The 24,489-nt window shown below is 32.1% G+C and overlaps 2 protein-coding genes across 4 annotated transcripts; one reads left to right on the top strand and one right to left on the bottom strand.

Moving 5' to 3' along the window:
- The first annotated feature begins 2,932 nt into the window (after positions 1 to 2,932).
- LOC124542893 (transcriptional repressor CTCF-like) lies at positions 2,933 to 10,475 on the top strand. Of its 3 annotated transcripts, none has more exons than XM_047120801.1 (15): positions 2,933 to 3,056; positions 3,909 to 4,030; positions 4,328 to 4,467; positions 4,546 to 4,698; positions 5,642 to 5,728; positions 5,819 to 5,901; positions 6,157 to 6,326; positions 6,469 to 6,605; positions 6,742 to 6,892; positions 6,975 to 7,141; positions 7,297 to 7,433; positions 7,655 to 7,889; positions 8,990 to 9,185; positions 9,778 to 9,920; positions 10,111 to 10,475. In XM_047120801.1, exons 2-15 carry the CDS (start codon positions 3,925 to 3,927, stop codon positions 10,180 to 10,182), a joined length of 1,977 nt encoding a protein of 658 aa, XP_046976757.1. In that variant the 5' UTR covers positions 2,933 to 3,056; positions 3,909 to 3,924; the 3' UTR covers positions 10,183 to 10,475. The 3 variants fall into 3 exon arrangements, with proteins under 3 accessions (XP_046976757.1, XP_046976758.1, XP_046976756.1); XM_047120802.1 differs by lacking the exon at positions 2,933 to 3,056 and adding an exon at positions 3,137 to 3,412 and having other exon boundaries at positions 4,546 to 4,689; XM_047120800.1 differs by lacking the exon at positions 2,933 to 3,056 and adding an exon at positions 3,138 to 3,412.
- A 3,645-nt stretch (positions 10,476 to 14,120) lies between these two features.
- Positions 14,121 to 23,913, bottom strand: LOC124543175 (SET and MYND domain-containing protein 4-like). Its single transcript, XM_047121251.1, has 15 exons — positions 23,577 to 23,913; positions 22,793 to 23,051; positions 22,448 to 22,628; positions 22,238 to 22,382; positions 21,807 to 21,959; positions 20,514 to 20,645; positions 19,956 to 20,163; positions 19,151 to 19,352; positions 18,767 to 18,863; positions 17,933 to 18,119; positions 17,109 to 17,256; positions 16,441 to 16,578; positions 15,406 to 15,485; positions 15,021 to 15,097; positions 14,121 to 14,505 (listed from the first exon to the last, which is right to left on the bottom strand). Exons 1-15 carry the CDS (start codon positions 23,723 to 23,725, stop codon positions 14,310 to 14,312), a joined length of 2,352 nt encoding a protein of 783 aa, XP_046977207.1. The 5' UTR covers positions 23,726 to 23,913; the 3' UTR covers positions 14,121 to 14,309.
- Positions 23,914 to 24,489: the final 576 nt, after the last annotated feature.

Genomic DNA, 24,489 nt, shown 5'->3' with positions numbered 1-24,489 from the left:
CTCGTTTTGGCTTAGTTAATGTCATGTCAAGTATGCTTCAAAAATGATTTGCAAACACTCCTTCACTCCATAACTGAGTCATTTTCAAAATAGTTGTCGTATTGAGGATCATTACATAGTATAAAACTCTGTCTTGGTCGCTTACCGTTTTCTGTCCCTATTAGGCTTAGATATTTAAAATTACGCAACGGGTTTTGATGCGGTTTTTTTAAGAGATAGAGTGTTTCGCGAGGATAGTTTTTTATATATAATAAATAAACAATTTAGTTAACAAACATTTATAATTTATAAGTATCTAATTTAATGTTGTAAATAAACAAATTCAGTAGTTGATATATTTAGTAGGTATCAGGATTGCTTCGGGAATGCCCCCTAGGTGTTGGAGGCCCGCATAAGTGGGCCGACGGTCAGGGCGTCACGGTAGCATGCGTAAGTGATCCCGCGGCGCCCGCCGAAAGACGGAGAGGGTACCGCTGGTTTTTAGTGGGTAAACCCGGTGAACCTTGGTGCACTCGGCGCCCAGGGAACCGGGGAGCCCCACAGCCCCCCCCACACTTCATAAGGTTCAGGATTGCATCCGTCAGGGCCGCTAGTTGCTTATAAATGAAATTGTAATAACCAAGAACTTTATAATCAAAATAAATTAAAAATCTTTTCATTTTATAAAAAAACTATAAATATGATATTTTTATTATCTTTTTTTTTAATAATAAAATATTAGATACACGTGACTCACCGAATTATATAACAGTTATAATTTTTTTTTAATATAAGCTACAGTGTGCAAATTATGAACTAAGTACATATATACCTACAGTAAACTTATGACAAATTGTAGTTTCTACTAAAAAAACATCATTCACGATTTTTTATAACTTTGTCAAACAAGTTTAGTAATGGTAATACTTATTCGTCATTATTTTTGAATTTAATATATTTATCCGTCTCTGATTGGTTAAAAATTAGCTACTGTTGCTGTGCTATAAATTTAGATGAAAACGAGTTTCAGAGGTGAAGCGTTGTAAAAAAAGTGTCATTAAAACGATTTTTTGTTTTGATACATATCTTTTTATTTATATAATCCTTTGAAAAGTGATAAATATGTACTCATATACATTTGTACGTAATATAAAAATACGATTTTAAAACATTTAGAAAAATCGAATATGGATTATTTTTAAAACAACAATGGACTTATTATTTATTTATAAAGGGATCAAATAATTGCAAACCCTATTCTCCATTCCCCTACGAAAAATAGAGTTGTTGAAAAAACCTAATTAATTAAATCAATTATTTCAGTCGACTAGGTTGGCCGTTTACTGCATAATTATTATTCTGTATATTGATTATATCTTAACTTAATTTTTTGAATAATTTTTGGAATAGTGTGTACGTTGCTTATGAGTCATAAATCGATAAGACAATCAACAAATTTATTAATTTTTATTGTCAACATATTTATTTCGTTACAAGTACAACACTATCGTTACTTACAAATATTAAGAAAATGACCCAACTGTCAATCAACGTCTGCCAATTTATCATGATTTCAAAAAGTTGTGTCCCAGTGCCTATTCTAACGGAAGTAGGAAAAAGTAAATAAATCTTTGATTTACATATTTCATGCGATTTGCTAATAACGCAGCTGTATAGAGAACATGCAAATATAATATTAATGAAAAATTTTCTATTAATGTTAAAAATATATAAAAGAAGAGCCACTGCAAGGTTTATATTTGATATAATTTTGTATTTAACAATAATTAAGAGTTAAAGTAAGGTGAAACGGAACTTATTTCAAAACACTAATATAACGTTCAGTGAAGTCACTCCTGTTATGAATAAAAGTGTTTTCAAAAAAGTGTGTTCTGAAAAAAGGAATCTGGAGTCTGCTTTGATAAACCTAACTTCCTTTTTAATTCGACAAACGCAATTCATTTTCGCTTCATGTTAATTTTTACAACAGGTTACATGCAAATATAATACAATGCGACTGCGATTGACAGGAGTGTCGTCACACGAAATATAGTTCCGTTTTCGCGCGAAAATTTTCATTGACATTTTGAAACTGCATTTTTTGCAGAAAATTACAGCGTTTTAAATTTTTAATGTAAGTAGTTGTGGTCTATCCTATAAGGAGTTCTTTAAAATAAAGACAAAAATAAAAATATCGCATCTTCCCTTCTATGATGCACTACTAAGAGTTTATGATTAATATATCTTTTTTAAATTTAGATACGCGGTAGCATGTCAGCCAAGTTCAGGTAACAGAACTGAATGAAACCATTTGGAGACACTTTTATTTATCTTACTTTGTCACTTGGAAATACTAGATAGATAACTAAACATACAACTAGTACCCCAGTTTTAAGCTAATATTTTACAAAAGATACTACTTATGACAAAACAGCAGCGATTATTTGGTTACATTACTTTGCTCAAAATATTTTTAGATAGAGATAAACTTTACTAAATGCTTTGTAATATTTCCCTTAAAAAAGTTCAAAGTAATCAATATATGTATGTATGTATATGTACGTTTATGATATCAATGACACATTTCCAAAATTTATTTAAAGTACTTAAAAAAGTAAAGAGCTAATTGTCAATAATTTACTCTACGTATGCATACATAAATGCAATAACTTTAATTTAATTATATTACTTTGTTCACAATAATTTTAAATTACTAAATATGATAGAATCTTTTCCGTAGTATTCTTACTAAAAAAAAGCTCTTATTAATAAATTACTGAAACCACTAACGTTTTATTCATTTAAATTAGTGTAATGAATACAAGAATATGAAATTTCTAAAGAATATTAAATTTTAAATTCGTATTTTAATCGACCGAATCCATATTTTTGTTATCTTTGTAGGCTAACCTTTATTTTGAAATAAGTTGTAACTATTTTTACATTAGCAACACTGCTAGTCATTTTGTTACGTCTTGTAGTTCTCTCGTCCGCCATTACGGCGTCACAATCGCTATAAAGAATTGATTGAAACGCCCTCGTTGAGAAAAATTAGAAGCTCTTCTTAAAAGATTCAGGTACAATTAATCTTCTATAAAATGAATAAATCCAAAGAAGTGATTACGGCACAATTATTTTTATGACTAATATTAGTAACGTGGCCATTTCAAACGTGAAGTTTATGAATCGAGAAATATATTCTATTCCTATCAAGTTAGCACTGACGACAGCGCCGTCTGTGATCTTTCTCATTAGTTTTCAATTTTCTGAGTGGCGGTAATTTGTTAGTATTATATAGTGTTTGTGAATAATAAGTATTTTGTAAAAAATATTGTGTATTAAAATTGAGTTTCGGACATGGTTGAGTTAACTGTGTTAGTCGAACATAAGATGGCGGACACTGCCTCGGTTTAATTTCTAAGACTATAATACAGTAGGTAGAAATTTTACATGTAATATTTCTTTGCTCATGCATATTGATATGATATGCCAATGCAAGTCATTCGCATCGTTAATAATACTTATAATATATTTTTACACTAAAGTCTTTATCTGTCGATATTGTTTTTATGAACTACTGCTGTTTTACAAATTAACAAAAGCTTATCGTAAAAAAGTACTTAGTGTGCACATTATAGGTGTAAACCTACACCAATTAATAAGAACATTTTTGTAAACATAAATTAAATATTTCTATTAAATAACAAAAAATATCTTGTAAATAATAAAATATATTATGTTGGCTGCTAGTTATTGATATACAAAATATAAAGGTTAAAGTATAAAATATAAAGAAAAAAATATAAGTATACTTCATAAAACCAAACAAAGGTGTGAATGAGCCTCTGATTAAAGTTTTATCATATGATATATCCACTATAAAAATCACTCACTAATAGCTTTGTTTTTAATTTGTTTTATCCTATTAGGTGTCGTTGTAGAGACATGCCACCACCAGATAAGAAAAGTGCAACTAAAGGAAAAACAATACTACAATCTTATTTGAACTCTTTTGACCAAGATAATGAAGAAACAACTACAGTAATTGCTGGTAAGCATAATTTATTTTAAAGAATAATTGATAATACACTTATAACAATGTTATAATGAAATCTTAATGTAATGAGTGTAATGAAATATGATTGAGCATCTCTGCACATATTAATAATATTTAATGTAACATCAAATAATTTGTATGAGGTTTATTTAGCCATATGTTTCTTCATAAATTCTCTGCTTAGTTACGTTTAGTTAGTTAGTTATTTTTACATTAATTCAAGAAAAACTACAAAAATCAGATCAATAAATAATTTTAAATCATATTTATTCATTTTTATTTTAATTCAAGTAAATGGCAGTGGTGATGAAGAAGCAGATACAGGTGTAACATACTTTGTGGATGAAGAAGGGCGTTACTATTACCAGCAAGCTGGTGACAATCAAAATCTTGTTTCTATACCAGCAGAAGTAACTCAAGACAATGAAGAGGTATTTAGCGATAGACTAAAATAATTTAGTCATTATTTTGTTTGTAAATATAATATTGTATATCATCTTTAATTTTAGATATCAGAAGAGTCACAGATGCTGGTGGAAGGGGATAGTTATCAAACTGTCACATTGGTACCGTCAGAAACAGGAAATGGTGAAGTCAGCTATGTGCTAGTAATGCAAGATGAAAATAAACCAGTAATGAACATTGATATAAAGGTGGATCAGGTAATCTTTTATTAAAACACTCGAAGGTGTCCTCAGTTTCTCAATGTTTATAATGTAGAATTTAGATCACCTATGAATATGGACCCTACTACTTCATGGCACAGCATTACTTTGTGGCATATTCAGCATGCTCTAGAATTGTTGATCTATTAATGGCAGATTTGCTTACTTTATTTTTTTGTGATATTGCCCCCTTTTTTTAATGTAGTGTTTGTTTTTTGTAAAAGAGCTTAGCTTTATAATTAAAGATCATTCAAATTTAACAGCAATAGCTTTATAATCTAAAATCTTCAAAACATCGATATGTAACTACAAAGTATTACCAAAAAGTCTTGAATTTTTAGATTCAATACAAATTATTAAAAACATATTACTATATTCATAAAAAAGAAAATTACCACATGATTTTCAGTCTAAGCTATATTTGATCTGAATGAAATGAAAAAACAATATTGTCATAATTTTTAAATACATATTGCTATAGTTTCCATAATTATTCAGCACATTTTTTTTTGTAATGGTAAATGTAATATACTATTATAAATATTAAAATACTACTTCATGTTTAGTTGTCTCAAATTTCAGATTCAGTTTGCAGTAATTTTACAAATATAAACAAAGTATCTATTAGCAATGTTTATCTTTTAAAGATATTTTGCCCATTCTCAAATAACTCCTCTAAGGTGTCACTGTTTATTATGTATGATGACAACCAAATAAGTCTTGAATTGATTTATAAGCTTTCTAAGAATCATGTAATAAAATAAACATTTGATTTATAGCTGGACTAAACAAATATTTTCACCATCAATATTTAAGGTTTGACATAACATTATAAGTTTCACTTGGACATAAAACATTGAAATACTCTTTACGTTTTGTATTAATATTTAAAATCATGAAGTAAATGACCCAGTATTTATTGCATTTTTGTTTTAATTAGGAGGAAAAGGGTAATGATGTGTACACTTTTGAAGAGGAAGAGGAAGGCGATCAAGAGGGTTCTGAAGATGGCGATGAACCTGTAAAGGTATTACTTTTATTTCAATTTTTACGATATGTATTTATTTTTTATTTAAAATTGTGTGTATAAGCTACATTATTTATTACTGTTTTTTAGCCCAAAAGTTCAACTTCAAAACGCAGCAAGTGTGTGCGACCACATTTCACATGCAATTTCTGTACTTACACAAGTCACAGGCGGTAAGCTTCATATTCCTTTTTATTCATTTATATTACAAGGACAAGTTATGTGCATAAATATTACTACTGAAATAAATTTATACATTCCTTACAATACACCAGTAAATATGGGACCACAATGCTATGTCCTTTGTAAAAACACAGAGTTGTTTTGCAAGAAGGAGAGAAATAAATATATTAAAAATTCAGTCATATATATTTATCAATGTTATACAATTTGTCATCAGTTTAAATAGGAATATTCATTTATCTCAGGTACCTTTTGCTGCGCCACATGAAATCACATTCAGAGGAACGACCACACAAGTGCAGTATTTGCGAGCGTGGCTTTAAAACGATTGCATCTCTGCAGAACCATGTCAACATGCATAATGGTGTTAAACCTCATGTTTGCAAATACTGCAAAAGCCCTTTTACTACTTCAGGTATTATTTTTTAAATACTTAAAGCTTTGTGTTTCTGGAACTCGGGAACATTTAACCAAACTAATTCTTTTGCAAATGTTAAATATTTATTTAAAAAAGAGAGGTGGGTATTTTTGTTTCTTAACATAAATATTACTTGCAGGAGAATTGGTGCGACATGTTCGCTACCGTCATACACACGAGAAGCCTCACAAATGCTCCGAGTGTGATTATGCTTCTGTAGAGCTTTCGAAACTACGACGTCATGTGCGTTGTCACACTGGAGAAAGACCATACCAGGTAACAGATGCATTGAACTCTTAAAGAGTATCTATGTATAACTAACGACAGACATTAGTTTTCTGTCTTTAAACCGAAGAAATCCAGGTATTTAAAATAATATTGAAACTTGTTATAAATTGATATTGTTTTCTAGTGCCCTCATTGTACATATGCCTCTCAAGATACATTCAAGCTGAAAAGACATTTGCGCACACATACTGGGGAGAAGCCTTACAAATGTGATCATTGCAACATGTGTTTTACACAATCCAACTCTCTTAAAGCTCATAAGCTGATACACAATGGTAAAGATAAGTCTATCATATAGCCTATCATTAATAAGTAAGTTTTTCACTTATACTTTATCCATATTGCATTTATTTACAGTATCAGAGAAACCAGTGTTTGCATGTGAACTTTGTCCAACAAAATGCGGGCGTAAAACGGATTTGCGCATACATGTGCAAAAATTGCATACTTCTGATAAACCTCTTAAGTGCAAAAGATGTGGAAAATCATTCCCAGACCGATATTCGTGTAAAATGCATAACAAGGTGAGCAAAATAATCATATTAATTAGATTTGTTATGATTTTTTAATAGACTAAGATTGCAATATAAATATACCGAATTTGTTTACTATAATAACTGCTTGTTTCTACTTTGTTGTTGTTACTTTCTAAATTACTAATATACCTTTTGTTGTCCAGACGCATGAAGGTGAGAAGTGTTTCAAATGCGAGCTATGTCCATATGCGTCAACGACTCTACGTCATCTCAAGTCGCACATGCTCAAACACACGGACGAGAAGCCCTTCGTATGTGATCAGTGTGACCAGTCATTTAGGTAAAACAGTTTCATCATAATATCATTATTATAACAGCTTGTACAACAAATACTTGAGAAAGTTAAAGCTATGCTTACTAAACTAAACTTACTGTTGTGGTTTTAAAGTAATTTCCGAAGCAAATGTGCAATTATTAGAAATACAAATCACTTAAAAGTTTCAGCTTGAAAAAATTAAATGCATATCATCATACTGATTTAATAATTTTATCATTGTTTAGGCAAAAGCAACTATTGCGCCGCCATCAAAACTTGTACCACAACCCCAATTATGAGCCAAAGCCTCCTAAGGAGAAGACACACACATGCCATGAATGCAAACGGACATTTGCGCACAACGGCAATTTAATCAGGCATCTTGCTATTCATGATCCAGAATCAGGCCACCATGAGAGAGCCCTTGCCCTTAAACTTGGTCGTCAGAGGAAAATTAAAATTATTGATGGAAATGTGAAGGTATGTACTATCCGGCAACCATGACCTGTTTTCCTTAAATCAGATTAGATTTTTAAACCATTGGTTTTTCTTAAGTAAATAATTTGGCGAACAACTTATTTTTTCTGATATTTGTATTTTGTTGGGCTTGGGACTAATTAAAACTTAATGTTCTATTTTATTTTATAGCTTAACAAAGAAAAAGAGCATTAATTTCAATTTACCTGTGCATTTCCCATATTGTACAAATATATTGCAATTTTATTAAAATAACAATTTGTTAGCATGAGTTACAATAAAAATTTAATTATTATAAAATTAATAATACTTTTGGCTGTATATATTAAGTATCTGTAGAATTTATTTTTGACAATTAAATTTTGTTACTAAACCTATTTATAAATTTGCTGAATCAGAACAAGGATATGTCTGGTGTTCATAATTAACAAATTAATTTCAAAACAACCGAACAGAATGTTTTGTTCTAAAACTGTTTATCTTTTCTTCAAATATTTTATAAAATAATATGTGCTGATTATGGTTGCGAATGTTTTTTTATAATTTTTTATTAAGGATCTTGATCAAAAATTATTCTAACTAGAGAACTATTGTGTATGTAATGACTGATGTATTTTGTTTTACTTTGCCTAACAGTATCATAAATATTTTATTGCTAAATGCGATTGCCTACAAATATAATTATGTAACTTTTCGCGTCTTTATGCTCTTGAAGCCCTACGGTAATTCTTTCACTCATGGCGATTTTTAATGGTTCAAGATACAGACAAATAGACTAATAGGTCTCGGATTGCTATTGTTAAACATTTTAAACCTTTTTGAATTACATTTATTGAATGTAACGAGTTATTGAATTAGTAATCATTTGTAAATTTTAAGTATTTTATTGCTTGTGAGAGTTTGTTGTAATAATAATAAAACTTAGCAGCATGCGAAAATATTTTATCAAAATGTCATGTTATGATATTAATTGAATATTTTACTATTGCTTAGCGAATATGAGTACTGTCTTAATGGCCTGCATTTTATAATACAAATTAGTAAAAAAAAGTAAAATATGTTTTTGTTATAAAAAGTGTATATCAAAGTAACTTTTTATTCAGTTGGACGACTCCAGCAATGACGGGGATATAACAAAGATAGAATTAGGCAACAATGAACTCAAACGTGGCGAGCTAGTGACAGTGGCAGATGGTGAAGGGCAGCAATACGTTGTGCTCGAAGTGATCCAGCTGGAAGATGGCACTGAGCAGCAGGTCGCTGTCGTTGCCCCTGATTATATGGAGGAAGAGGAACAAGGTAGATTTGTACCCTTGGGTGGACTATAACACATATAATTTGTTAAGGTAGATTTGTACCCTTGGGTGGACTATAACACATATAATTTGTTAAGGTAGATTTGTACCCTTGGGTGGACTATAACACATATAATTTGTTAAGGTAGATTTGTACCCTTGGGTGGACTATAACACATATAATTTGTTAAGGTAGATTTGTACCCTTGGGGGGACTATAACACATATAATTTGTTATTAGCTAAAAGTAGGTTGTATAACTATCGCTTTTGTATTCTAAGTCTGACTTAGTTACTATTTATGCCATATTCTGAATATTAGTATAATTAATGTAAAATATAATCATACAGTACTTAGCTGCATAAATACTACTCTTACATAGCCTCTTGGAATAGTGTCAAATATTGTATGTATTATGAGTAATCTTGCTTTAATTTTTAATTAAATTTAGACAGACATTTTTACTGTTTTAGTCATGATATACTGACAAAGGCTCTTGGTTTTATTTCATTATCTTTCTATTAAAGATATGCACATACTTAAATAAAAGTCAGTAATTTATTTCATTTCAGTCAGTAATTAATTTTATTTTTTAGAAGAAGAAGAGGAAGAGGAGGAAGAAGAGGATGAAGAAGATGAAATGGAAAAGAAACAGGCTTACATTGAGCAAGCTAAGCAGAAAAATTTAGAAAGGAGCATTAAACTTGAAAAGGATGTAGATACTTGCTTTGGCTTTGATGTAAGTATAATAAAAATTAAAATTATGCAAATTACTGAAGTCTCAGCTAAGTTAAACAAAAACTCAAAAAAAACAATAATTTCACATGTACGGAATTATAGATGAAATAAAATATGCAAAGTTTGCAATACAAATTTTATTATAGTTTTCTAAATCCAGACGAAAATCATAAATTTGTTTTTATTTTCAGGAGGATGATGAACCAGAAGATGAAGAGGAAGAAATAACCTATAGCGAAAATGTTGTATTACGTTTAGTTTAATTGCACAAGTAGGAATACTTAATAACCTTTCATGTAAGTCACTCTGTGTATTGTTACAGTTAGAACGGCCACACTAATGTACTACTTAATACATGCGCATTCTATCAAAAGTGCATTTTTGCATTTTAATGTCTAGTGTAATTTATCTTTAAATATAAATCAGGCATGTACACTTATGTGATTGTAGTTGAAATCGAATATCTAGCATGTGTAATGATGATTTTGTTTTAAAACATCGTAAACTGTAAATTATGTTAATATTTTACTTTAAAATTTTAAAACCCTAAAAATTATGTTCTTTATTTTCATTTTAAAACAAATTATGTACATTCTACTCAATGTAAAACTTTAATATCGTAATTTTAAAGTATAAAATCAATATTAGTACTTTCGTTATTACTAAAAAGTTATAGTGACTTTGTAATTTTGGCTAGATAGGAATATTAAATAAATATTCAAATTTTTCATAAATGTTGTAGTTGGGATTAAGTTTGGAATTTAATCTTAGTTATCAAGATGATATAAATGTTATATATATTTTAATTATTTGGCCTTTCCACGAATAGACAAACAGAAATTCAGAATATATAAACAGCACGCTTTTTCTTACTTGAGCGGGCCTCGATATTTGCTTTATTAGTTCTGTGGTACCTTGCGGTACTCGAATATTACGTCTATAAAAATACTTATTTGTACAACTCGTAATTTATATGAAACAATGTGTAGGTAAGGTAACATATATTTATATATAATGTTCAAAATTGTAGTTTTCTTTTGTAATTACTTCTGGTCATCAAAGCTTAAAAGAACTTTATATATAGTTTGAATATTGAAATTGGAATAAAAAATGAACTAAATGATTCCAAAGCAAGTCAGTTTTTCAAATTTACTGAAATATGATATTGTTCAAACGATATATTTTAAATCAAAGCTTGAGGTGTTTTTAAATTGAGATAATGGTAATATAATGTACATTTGTTGTAATACGTAGTAGTAATGTTTTAATTTACATGTAAATATTTTTATATTGTAGTTACGTAGATGTGATAGTATTAAATATCTTTATCATGATATTAATAAATGTTTCATCGTACACTGTCAGTTAATATTAAAATTGATTAAAAATCGAAAACACACTGTAGACTAATATCCTGAACTATTCTAAAAAGACAATGACCAATGAAAGCCGTTATTTATTTTTTGTTTTCATTTAAACATAGAACCTCCGCTAATAACTTCGAAATGTTACTTAATGGAAGTCTAAATATAATCTGGCCAAGACTCAATATTAAATAAATAAAAAAAAAAAATAGTTATGATGAGATTTTCCGCTCTCAAGTTTTAGTACTTATAATTTCGCTCAGAAATATGAAAAATACAAAGCGACTGGGTAATGGATTACAATTTTATGTTAAGATTTTTCTCGTGGGGAATATAGAGTTGGAGTATACCTAGTTACCTGTATTGTAATTAATATTTTGCTTAAGAATAATATTTCCCTTGGGAGAGGGGGCGAGGCGCGTCATTACTTTTTCATCTAATTGATGGAAGTAGCATTGAAATGCATTTATATATTTTTTTTTTTGTAAAGGGAGACATTACGAAAATAATGGTTGATAAATTCCTCTTTGGTCTTAACTTTCCAAAATGTAATTACGCATTTTGTATGATAATTTATTATGCATTCCAAATGCTGTTGGGATAAGACAGTTTTGGCATAGAGCACCGAATCAAGTGACACCTCTAAATTTTTACTAACGTGTAGGTTATATTATTGTATTTTTAAAATTATATTAGAGATGTAATACAGTTTGAACCAAGTGTGACCCATGAGTGCCTAGAGAATGTGCCATAAGTTAGATAGGACCTATGTTTTTGAATCTTATTTTTTATACACTAATTGACATTTATAGAAAATGCTTTCATTTTCATAAAACTGTCTTCGTGTTTTTCCCTCGAAAATAATTCGCGTCATGTAATTTCTAAAGGTCATATTCTAACAGCATTTTGATTAGATAATACAACATATTTAAAACTGTTTTAATGTACTGGTAACGACCAAGAGCAGTGGTCTTTTTTTTAAAATCAATATAAGATAAGCCAATTAAAAACTAAATGTTTATAAAACAATCGGGACTTATAAATGCCCATCAATTATTTTAAAACGGTCACAAACAAGATAAATAAACTTATCTATAAGTATAGCCTATTCTAACAACAGTTATGAACAACATTTTCATTGAACTGAAGTAATATAATTCGTTCGAGATATTGAATCCACGATATTCACTATGGAATCGAGAAAAAAAAGCTTTTTTGAAGGAATATTTATGTATTTTGTTTATCTTCAAATGGAATAGGCTATAGAAATTAAAATAACGTGTTATAGTGAATCAGCATCTCATCTTAAATTAGATTGTAATAGTTGATACATGTTTAGGTTTAATATATTGAGCACATTTGGCGGTGTAAATGTTTCGCAGCAACTTACAGCACACAGCACCAACAGTTCCACATAGAAGTGTTACAAATCTCAAGACATCTATATCTATGGAAATCTTGACAAACCACTATAATTTCAATCACAAAATAGATTTTATTTAGAGATATTCAAAAATTCACCAATAATACCTTGCCACTACCAAACTTTAAAATATATTTTTAACAAGAAAATATTCAAAAATTTAAAGTTATATTTTCTTATTGCACTTTTATTATTTTATAAACGTCTATGTAATTCTACAAATATTTAATTCTAAGGCGTTATTCGTAAACGGAAAATCTCATACTTTAGCAACAGCCCTCAGGTAGTCGACTGCAATCAAAATTGTTTTAAGATTGTTGTCTATACCTTAATAATAAATGTCACTAGATGATAATTATTAATACTTTTAAGGTAATATAATCATTTAGATGATCATTGTTGTACTGTATAGTTTATATATATATTTATTTGCATTGAGGACTTAACTGATCATGTACTGTGGAGTAATGGCCAAAATGCTAGCAGCATTTCCAAGTTGGATCGCAATTCTATTCTCTAAACGAAAACTTAGTAGCTCACCTGTCAGCGGGCACTGAGACGGCATGTTTAAATCTAGTTTTTCTTTCACAAAAGTTATTTAGTTTTATTGTATAAATTGTTTAATAATATTAATGTATGTCGCTACCACTACTGGAAAAGTCCTAATAGTAATCCTAATCTTAATTAAAGAAATTAAACAAGAACATGTTTTCATTGGTTTGTTATCTTCAATAATAATTTTAATCGGAATCATAAGACGGACGATGATAAAGGTAAGCCTTCTATTTTTTTCAACCGACTTCCAAACGGAGGAGGTTATCAATTCGTCTGTATTTTTTTTTTTATTGGGAAGAATTTCGACCGCTCATAACCATTAGCAGTATAAGAAATATTAACAATTTTTGCATGAGCGAACTAAATAAGCCGTTATGCGGTATAATATGTAAACTCAATTTATATACAGAAAGGATACTATATATATATATATATATATAATACTATGGTAGAATGGTATGATACTGGAGAATACTGGTTTACCAAAAATGTTTCGTCAAGTTACAGCAATATTAAATGAAATATAAGATCTTTCGATTTCTGTCTCTGTCAAAAGGTTACCGACCATCAGTCTAAGAAATATAAATGGGGAAATAATTAAGCGCCCATTTTATACTTTCTTAAAATGTAACTCAAAAAGTCCCTTTCATAGAACCTCAATAAACTAAATTTTCTTAATCTATCTGTTCTGTTGATATAAAAGGAAAATTCTCGAAATGCCAGTAAAACCAGATTCCTTATATTACAAATGTTAACTTTAAAGGCAAACATAATATCAGCTGCCTGCAAGCGAAAATAAAAATAATAAATAAATAAAACTTGTGTAATGATTCAAGTGAAATGAAAAACTGATATATTATTTCATTTTATTTATACTGTACCGTGACAACGTTTTGTACCAAAAACAATAAAATTCGTTCGTAACTATGTAAAGTTACTGAAAGTATTTTAATATAATAACTACATACTTTCATTGATACTTTAGTAAAATGATTTAAATTCGCTATGGTTTAAACGGGATCGTAATTCTTATAAAATAAGCAATTTATTAAATTTTAAGGTTGTAATGTAAATTGTGATGGATGCAATCCGCTGCCTCCGGAGTCCTGCTCTCTGCTAGAAGAGAAGACACAAGCGCCTCCTGATCTTTCAACCTTGACACAACCGGTTCCCATGGACCATAATTCAGTTCCATCAACTGAATAGCTTTCTTTATTATTTTATGGGTTTCAAGGCACCACTCCCTGGAAGAAATAGTTTAAGTTTTCAATCTTGTACAATTAAAAAAAATATTTCAATTGTTATTTAGTCTAATCACTACATTGTATTTTTAAACGGGTTTACATATTTTTTATAATTACTGTTATGTTCAATATGTGAGCTCGCGTTTCACAGTACTTGCAACTAGCGTAGTGATTTAGATGCAACGTCGTTAATAAAGCTTCTTTAATTGGCTCTGGTTTACAGTTACAATAAAGTAAAGAGTAATTCGGTCGGTTTGTGCGCGGTTTACTCAAAAACTCAGACAGGTATCAACTGCTGTCTTGAACACGAGATCATCGAAAGTTTTTGATTAAAATGAAATTTAATTTCAAAGTTACTGTGTAAAAAAATGCAGTATTATAGATACACTATTATCGTATAAAGATGTCAGTGAAAAAAATAAATTATGTATGATACATGGCCAACAAATTCTGACTAGGTGTTGCTTGTCTAAACATAAAATAAGTGTCTTTCGCGTAATCTAGATATGCCATACCTGTGATCCACGTGTTGAGAAGAATTGACGATTCTTTCTAACATAACGTCCGATAACTTCCTCAGTTCGTGGGCCACCTGAATGAAATATATGAATTAATAAACGCTTAAAAATTACCCACCGCTCTGACTTCGTACTGGTAAAATCGAATATTTTTATAGACCTCTATACAAACAATACGGCCTTCATACCTATTGTATGAGAATTCTCATACTTAATCTTCTAGAATTGTCCTAGGAGATTAAACATTATGATCGACTTAAAATTTACAGGGTTTTTCAGTTATTTAAATAATAAAGGGCCCTATGCGAAGTCGAAGCATGTCGTAATTAATATTTATAAATAATTCCATGTATATATCACATAATAAACAAACATTTATTACCTCAACACTGAAAGACCCAAACTGATACTCGAGATTCTGAATGTTTTGCTTTATAAGATCCATGCTTTTACTGAATTCACCTGTTAACAATCACATTGGCTTATAATATAAATAAATTAAAATGATTTCTCGAACTGACAATTATATATCTGAAAGAAACGTGGATTGGTCTATAAGACTACGGGGTAAGTACTCATTCTGTCAACTTCAATACTTTTAGTGAGAATTTCTTGATAGAAATAACAGTATTATACCACCAGCACCTCAGTTTTTGCAGGCTGCCTTATAAGTTTAGTTGTAAAGTTGACGACCTCCGTGATGTATTGGTGTGTACACCGGTTTCATGGGTACGCCACTCCGAGGTCTCGGGTTCAATTCCCGGCCGAGTCGATGTAGATTATCATTAATTATCTATATTGTCTTGGGTCTGGGTGTTTGTGGTACCGTCGTTACTTCTGATTTTCCATAACACAAGTGCTTTAGCTACTTACATTGGGATCAGAGTAATGTATTGTGTGTAAACAATAGCGGAGTAGTCGGTTTTTCTGTAAATAGTTATCTATAAACAGGCGATTTGGCTGATAACATAATTATAATAGCAAAATTGAATTTTATTTTTTAAAGTTACACATATAACCATCTCTCAATAGTAACTTTATAATATTGATAGGTACATATCGGACTGGGTAGTCAAGTGAGTCGAGATGGCCCAGTGGTTAGAAAGCGTGCATCTTAACCGATGATTGCGGGTTCAAACCCAGGCAAGCACCGCCGATTCACGAGCTTGGTTTATCTTTATAATTCATCTCGTGCTCAGCGGTGAAGGAAAACATCGTGAGGAAACCTGCATGTGACCTGCATAGAAATTCTGCCACACGTGTATTCCAGCACCCGCATTGGAACAGCGTGGAATATGTTCCAAACCTTCTCCTCAAAGGAAGAAGGAAAAAGAGGAGGCTTTTAGTCCAGCAGTGGGAATTTACAGGCCGTTGTTGTTGTTGTTGTTGTACTGTCAAGTGACCCGCTGTCACTTACCGGCGTCCGCGTAGAGACGAGCTAGCTTGTCGGCGGTGACTCTAAGCCCAGCGTGGTGTCGGTGCCACACCTGCTGCCTCAATCGGTACGAGGCCAACATCTTGTCACAGCGGCTCTCTAAGCAGACCGCCAGCTCGGCTAGACATAAACACTCAATTTATTTATTCGAAAACGGCAAACTAACAGTAAATTATTCTAGTAGTTTGATATCTATTTGTCTAAAATGTGTTTACTTTTTATTACAAATTTCAATGCGTAAGTAAAATAATTAGCTGAAGTAAAAATGTCGTTTGGTTTTACACAGCACAGCCTTTTATCCGAATTCGTGGAAAAGACTTGGTCCCAACAGTCCTATGGTAATTGGAAACCGAACCAGTTAGCGTCAGGTGATCGCCAATTAAAACCACCCAAATACTTTATTTCAGTGTCTTTAAAACACACTACTCAGTACGAATAAGTGAAATGAATTAGATAAAGGCTTTCCAACAACCCGCATTGGAACAGCGTGGTGAAATTTGTTTCAAACCTTCTCAAAGGGAGAGAAGGCTTTAACCCAGCAATGGGAAATTTACAGGCTGCTATTTTTGTTGAATAACGATAATAAGTACGCCAGCAACTCAATTGTTAATGCAATATAAAATGTTTGAGCTTTATTTCATTCATGTTACCTTGAGAAGCTAACTCCTCAGCTCGATCGATCAGAGCCAGTGCGCGGTCCGGGTGGAACTCAGCGCTGCACTGCTGGCAGCGCGGTCGCTTACTCTGCCACGATATGGGGCCTTTACACGACTGGCACGCGTATGCACTAAACAACAGCTAAACAATAATAATTATTATTATTATCCACATTTCGATCATGATTATTATATGTGTGTGTATAAATAATGAATCTAAATTCAAAAATGATAGTCTGTTGAGTTAGTACTCAATTATTATTATTTACTATAGAAAAAGTATAGGTAAAATATTTTTATATCTTGATATTTATTACAGTCTCTATATTTACGACATTGGGTGTGGAGATGGTCTTAAAGAAGGCATAAGCTAATTTTATTAATTCACCCTTCGGGAGATAAAATGGACGCGGAAGTTAAATTGGACGAAAGCAGTAGGGTTTTTTTATGGTATAGGTTGGCGGACGAGCATATGGGCCACCTGATGGTAAGTGGTCACCATCACCCATAGACAATGACACTGGAAGAAATATTAACTATTCCTTACATCGTCAATATGCCACCAACCTTGGGAACTAAGATGTTGTGTCCCTTGTGCCTGTTACACTGGCTCACTCACCTTTCAGACCGGAACACAACAAAACTGTTATTTGGCGGTAGAATATCTGATGAGTGGGTGGTACCTACCCAGACGGGCTTGCACAAAGCCCTACCACCAAGTAAGTGTACTGTTAATATTTAATATATTAGTAATGAGTTAATACTTCATTAATTATATTCACAGGTAGTTAACACAGCATTTGAGTTTGACCACTTACCAAAAAGTCCTTCCGCTCGTTGTCTCTGCAAGCGGTACAGTTACAAGTGAACATGTACTGCGCGCGCAGTTGCGAGCGCCGTTGCGCGGTCGGTTCGCGAGCGCGGTGCGGCCCGTAACAGTTCAGTACTTCCGACCCCGGCGACAGTTCGCGCGAACAACGAATTATTAGACGACTCTTGTAGAACCTATGCAATCGTTATCCATGGTTAACGTTACGACCTCCATGGTCGAGGGGTGTGTACACCGGTTTTCATGGGTACGCCACTCTGAGGTCCCGGGTTCGATTCCCGGCCGAGTCGATGTAGATTACCATTAGTTTTTTACGTTGTCTTCGGTCTGGGTGTTTGTGGTACCGTCTTTACTTCTGATTTCCATAACACAAGTGCTTAAGCTACTTACATTGGGATCAGAGTAATGTATGTGATGTTGTCTCATATTTATTTATATTTATAGAGGCCTTTTATTAATTTAGAGTTAGAAATGTTATTAGAACTGCCAATCTGAGCTAAGTCCTATAAATTTAAATGTCCATCTTGATCAAATTATAAAATACGTTGAGTGATAATATATGTTAAATCTCTAGTATTTGTTTTAAGTAATCTCTTGTGTGGTTTCTCAATAAATAATACCAGCTTGTTTGTTTTCCAGTTGACTATTCAATTGAAATATGAAATGTCTTGAAAGATAGATTAGCAATGTAAGCAGAACTCAAATGAAAAACATACAATATAAAAAGGTTACAACTTTAGTTTTAAAAGTTTTAAAGAATATATAAGTCGTATTGGATACGAGTGAGTAATCCAGACTAATTCATGATCGCGTCCCTACTTACGTATTAATAATATTCGGGTCGCAGGAATGATTCATCATGGCCGCAGAAGGATAGATAGCGGTCGCGCGTCGCACCTCTCTCTCCGTGAGGGTACGCTCTGCAAGAAAAACTTACTTTTTAAAGATTTTTCCCATATTTCACAGCCCATGTCACATATTCTAAGTAAAATTTAACAACACTATTATAGAAATTTTATGAGGTGCTGATATATTGTCCTGAGCCGACTCTCCGATCGACCTGAGACTCATGAAAAATGACTCGGAAAGGACGTAAACACATTGGTACTGCGCGTGAGTTGAATGGTATCTTTTGAGATCAATCAGATCGACATTATAAGTTTTAGATTGTAAATTAAGTTGTAGTAATAATATTGGTTTTGCTAACCATTCCTCCCGTTAGCCTCTTCAACGGTTGATAAGCTCAGAGTGGCGTGTCCGTTGCAGACGAGCTGCCCGAGACTGCGCAGAATGACAGCGGCCGCGAACAGTCTCAGCTCCGCGTGGGACAGGGAGCAAGGCACTTTAGACGGCAAGTAATCAAAGAACAACGTGAAGTTCTCCAGGTACAGGGTCAGCATCGTCGCTGTCTGTGTAAGGGCAACGAGTTACGCACATACAAACACAAACGAAACATTATTTTATATAAGGACTGAGGAAAAATTAGGGGAGAGATGGGCTGGAAGAACAAAAACCTGTGAGTTTTCAAGTTTAAATTTAATCTCTTATTGTACCACAAAAGAGAGAGGACCTATGCCCTAGGACCTATTACTTTTTAGTGTGAGAATAGTTTAAAATTATTCTACAACGCTGGTCAACTGCGAATTGATGGAAATACAAGAGTCAGATTTATATTACAAAAAGAATAGCAGCCATACGTCTGAATCACATATAAACTCAGAGGTTCTTCAGCTGTTTACGCCATAAATAGGACACGAAGAAATATTTGACACTCGCATTATACTTCTAGTACTCAATATTCCTGCTAGCTACAGATAAGACGTCTCTAAACGGCACTGCGTTATTATGTGATATACGACTTGAGTTATTCAAGTAATGTGCAGAAAAATGTCTCTTAAATAATAATAGGAATAGTGTTGACTATAAGGTGTATTTAATAATGTAGTCTTTTAGTAATATGTGTGAATGTTTTGAATGGTGACAATAGATCTACTTGTACTGCTACTACTCACCAAAGCGTACTGTATATAGTCCATATTGTTCATTTTGTCGAAGTTTGTGACGAGATTAAACATCCTGTAGAATGCCGGTGTATTTTTGTCGTATATTTTTATTTTATCAACTTGTGAGTAACTTTTGAAGAGGTCTATGGCGGTACACGGCTCGGGGAGAGGCCGCGGGGGCGCGGGGAAACCGTTGCTTGCACTTATTAGTAACACCCTATATATACATAAAATATATTTATTTTGTCACCAAATAAATGCTGTAGTTTAAATAGACCTGTTCCAACCCACTGAAAACATAATTATTTTAAGTAACTAAAATTTAAAATAGAAAGCTATCTTTGTAGTGACAGTTTTGGTATTAGATTTTATTTAGTTTAATAAGATAAGTATTTCTGTGGGTTGGAACATTTCTGCACAACAATTCAATTGATTTTGTAATCTCTATATAAATGCTAAGGAAAATAAATTAAAGATATTCAAATGAAAAGTATACACATTTTGTATTACAATTTAACAAGAGCAGGACTGATTGTCTTCCTACCCGAATAAATAATGAATTAATACCTTAAAGCTAAATGCGCGATCCCAATAGTGGGAAAGAGTGCGCACTGCGCCGCTTCGCATTCCCAGCGGTGGAACAGAGCGAGCGCGCGGCAACTCTCGCTGCAGTACACGCTACGCGAACACACGCTGCAACTGATAACGAGACAGCCAAACGTCCGACATGAAATCCTTAACCTCAGTTTTTCGGTTGCCAACTATGCCAGTTGCATAAACAGTGGCAACTTTTTTGCCAGTGTTGTGCTGTTGACCCTAATGGCCTTTACAGCATCATAGAGCGTTGGGACGAAAACTAGACTCAGCCTTGAATTTAAGCCCTTTCGGACTTAAGAGTGAGGTTTGCCCTGAGGATGTTTCCTGTGAGATCGCACCTCGGCTCAGAACATAGTCGGTGACAGACTACACAAAATAGGATTACAATTTTACAAGCAAATGAAACTTTCTCTTCAGTATTCCTTTAAACTTCCAGCACTACCGATATTAGTTTATGTCTGTTTATTAGTGTGGAACATAATTTAAGATAGAAGAACTGGTTTGATATAGCTTATTATAGAATAGAATGAAACGTTAATAAACAACATATTATATAAAATAAAATAATGTTGATTTGTGGTAGAGCTTAGTTTTCGCTCTCCATGCTGCTAAAGGTAGTGGCTTGATTTTTAAAGCCGGCCGCCTGTCTGACGCTAACCCTCTTTGGGAATATTCGTGGGGGTTTACCCGCCACCGTGCGGGTAGCACAAAGTTCCAGTTGAGCATGGATGTTGACGGATATAGAGGTAGAGGACTACCAAGGAAACGATGGATGGATTGTGTGAAAGAGGATATGGTTAGAAAGAATGTTACTTGTGAGATGACGTCTGACAGAGAAGTATGTAAGGAGTAGACATGCTACGCCGACCCCAAATAAAATTGAGATAAGGACAGCAGGATGATTGTGGCAGATCTTTGTGGTAGGTCCCATTCAGCGTAACTTATACCACATTGCGGCAATATATTGGAGGGTGAGTGAATGCAACTACAAGGAACATAACATCTTAATTCCCATGGATGTTGGTACATTGGCGATGTAAGGAATAATTACTAAAACATATTTTTACAATATAAAATTTCAAATTAAATACAGAATAACGTTTTGCTACTAATGACTTTAGGTTAACATGCGTGAATCGCGCGTCGAACAGGAAAGAAGATAATTAAGTATGGCATATTTAAATGATCGATAATCTCTTCAAGGCCATACGTATGAGTGTAAAAACCTTAGTTTAAAACTAAATATATCTGTATATGTCTTACGGCACTGGATTAATGTCAGCTTCACAACACATCTCACAAACTTTCTCTTCGGAGGGCAAAGTAACCCACGCGTAGGGCTCCTCTGAGAACAAAACGTCGCCCCGTTTTGTATTCGCTTTAGCTACCACATGCCGACCCACTGTGTCGTTACATCTGTACATACAAAATTATATTTATAGCGACCAACCTCTGTTATTAGTAATTATTATTATTAATCATTATACAAATAACTCAGTGTCTAAAGATGCAGATCAAGGCTCAAGATACAGGCTAATTTACAGGCTTAGAGGTTATGGGAAGTAACGCAATTAATATTTTTTCATAATAATGGACAGGATATCCAAATAATTTTATAATCTATAAAGTGCCAGTACTTTGTAACAATTTGCTGCAGAAAACTCAAAACTTTTACTATTTAACTAAAAACTAACCTGAGTTCTATTGCATTGGAAGCCGCTTTGAAGTGTGGGTTAAACCCCATGTAGCAATCGGGCAGTTTGACTGGCTCTTTTATTGTGTCACCTACTACAGACTCCAGTTTTCTTTCCAAGATTTTTAAATGACGGTCAAACTCCACTAAAACAATGCAATAAAGTTGAATAAAAATAAATCAGATAAATTAAATATAGAAAAAAACTTACTCGCATTAACAGCAGAAAAATTTAAAGTGTCAGCGTGATGAATAGCTGCGTCCAGCGAGGCACGTGCTTCAGTTCGCTGTTGTAATTCGATGTAACAGTCCGCACGGCGCATCAACAACTTGTGCTGTTGCTCAATTGGATAGCCATTGCTTATTGCCATTGTGATATCTGAGAGGCACTCCTTTTGATAATAAAAATGAAGTACATAAAAGATTGTGTGTACAGAAGAATACAATTTTAGAGGCATTGCAATATTCAATAAATAAATGGTATATATCTATAAAGTTATGAGCCTATATTATATTGCAAGGTAACAAATATTCTTGACACATATCAAAAGCTAACCTGAAATCTTTTTAAGCGCAATAAAGTTGCCGATCTATTCGCCAAGGCTAGTGCATACATAAGACTATTATGTTTAGCATATAATACACTGTTGGTGTAGCACTTATAACTTTCTTCCAGTAGATTAGCACGAAATTTTTCATTTCCACGTAGCCTCCAATATAAGGAGACTTCATCACATTTTAAAGCTGTATCTGATTCACTTGTTTTTCTGGCATAGGACAGTTTCATTTGTTGCAACCAATGTAGAAGGATTTTTCTATGGAACAACATAATATATAGTATTAAAATTTCAAATTATTGTGTTCCGAATTTGAAATTATTTAGTATTTCTAATAAAAGTATAGTAAAACAATACCTATAGAAAATAGATGCAAATAAGCATTATTAAAGAGATGATTACTACATGTTGTATGGCTTTTTTATAGAAAAAACTTATATGGAGTAACAAAAAGATTTTCATCATATGTGTTGGACCAAGGATTAAAAAATTTGATTTATGTGGAAGGATTCAATTAAAATTATTCAGTTAAAGTTATTTGGTTACTTTATTTCTTTTTCAGTTTTGTCACAGAAAACATTTAATTTATCAAATATTTATTACTTTTTTTATATGGTGGCTCCCTAATTAATAGACATATGTGCAACGACGGATTTTATATCAGTTTTAAATAGTTCAATGCAAAACTTTTATAGTAGTGATATAGTAGTGACATCTTAATTTTTTTATGATTATTTAGTTTTTATTTCATCTGTTTCTACATATATTTACACAATTACATACTGTACTCCCTTGTTATTGTAAAAATAATTCATTGTATCGATTTCATTTTCATTGGTACGATCGATTTTCTTCTCTTCCGATGATAATAACAACAATAAGATCTCCCATTGTTTTGCACAATCCTCGGGCATATCAGTAACACTATTCATTTTTAAGTTAATATACAAATTAAATTTCTTCAAAATTCGTTTGAGAATAGCAGAGAAGACAAGTGGTAGATATTATTGTTTGCCCCTATTTATTTGTCGCAATATTGACTTTTTAGATGACATTGACAATAATCACGTCTATTAAACTTCTAAATTTAGAAGTGATGTAATTACATTAACTTTATCTAAATATGTTTGACTGCCGTAAATTTGTTGGTTAATATTTGACACTGACATTAGCAATACTCCATTCTACGCTTACTTGATTAAAAATCTGATATACTTTTTGATTCTAAAAAGAAGCGAACAAAACGTGTAGAGCCGAAAAGCAAAGTAAACAATAAGTAATTATAATGCCTAACGTTATTATTATTGTATATTATTTTTTTTCCGTACTATTCAGTTGTAATTGTTTCTATTTCTTAAATCTAATAAAATAAAATTTTAAGTGGTGATATTAATGTGCTTACTAATATTATAAATGCTGAAGTTTGGTTTGTAAGGATGAACGAAACCGAATGAAATTTGAGTCAGAGGTAGGTTTTAATTTAAAATAGCATGTTACATTATATCCCTAACACCTGAACCCCTATTCCAACACGCGTGTTAAGTTTTTATTTTTGCCCTGTGAATCTTTTTTATACAAATATTTATATGACTATGAAGTTTTAATTTTTTTTGAAACCACAATAATAAAAACATAACCACAATTAAAAATATACAAAATATCTATAAAACAATTTGTCTGAGAATATTATCACAAA

This window comes from Vanessa cardui, chromosome Z (assembly GCF_905220365.1).
Source record: "Vanessa cardui chromosome Z, ilVanCard2.1, whole genome shotgun sequence".
Taxonomy (NCBI): Eukaryota; Metazoa; Arthropoda; class Insecta; order Lepidoptera; family Nymphalidae; genus Vanessa; species Vanessa cardui.
This window is presented reverse-complemented; position numbering and strand designations above follow the sequence as displayed.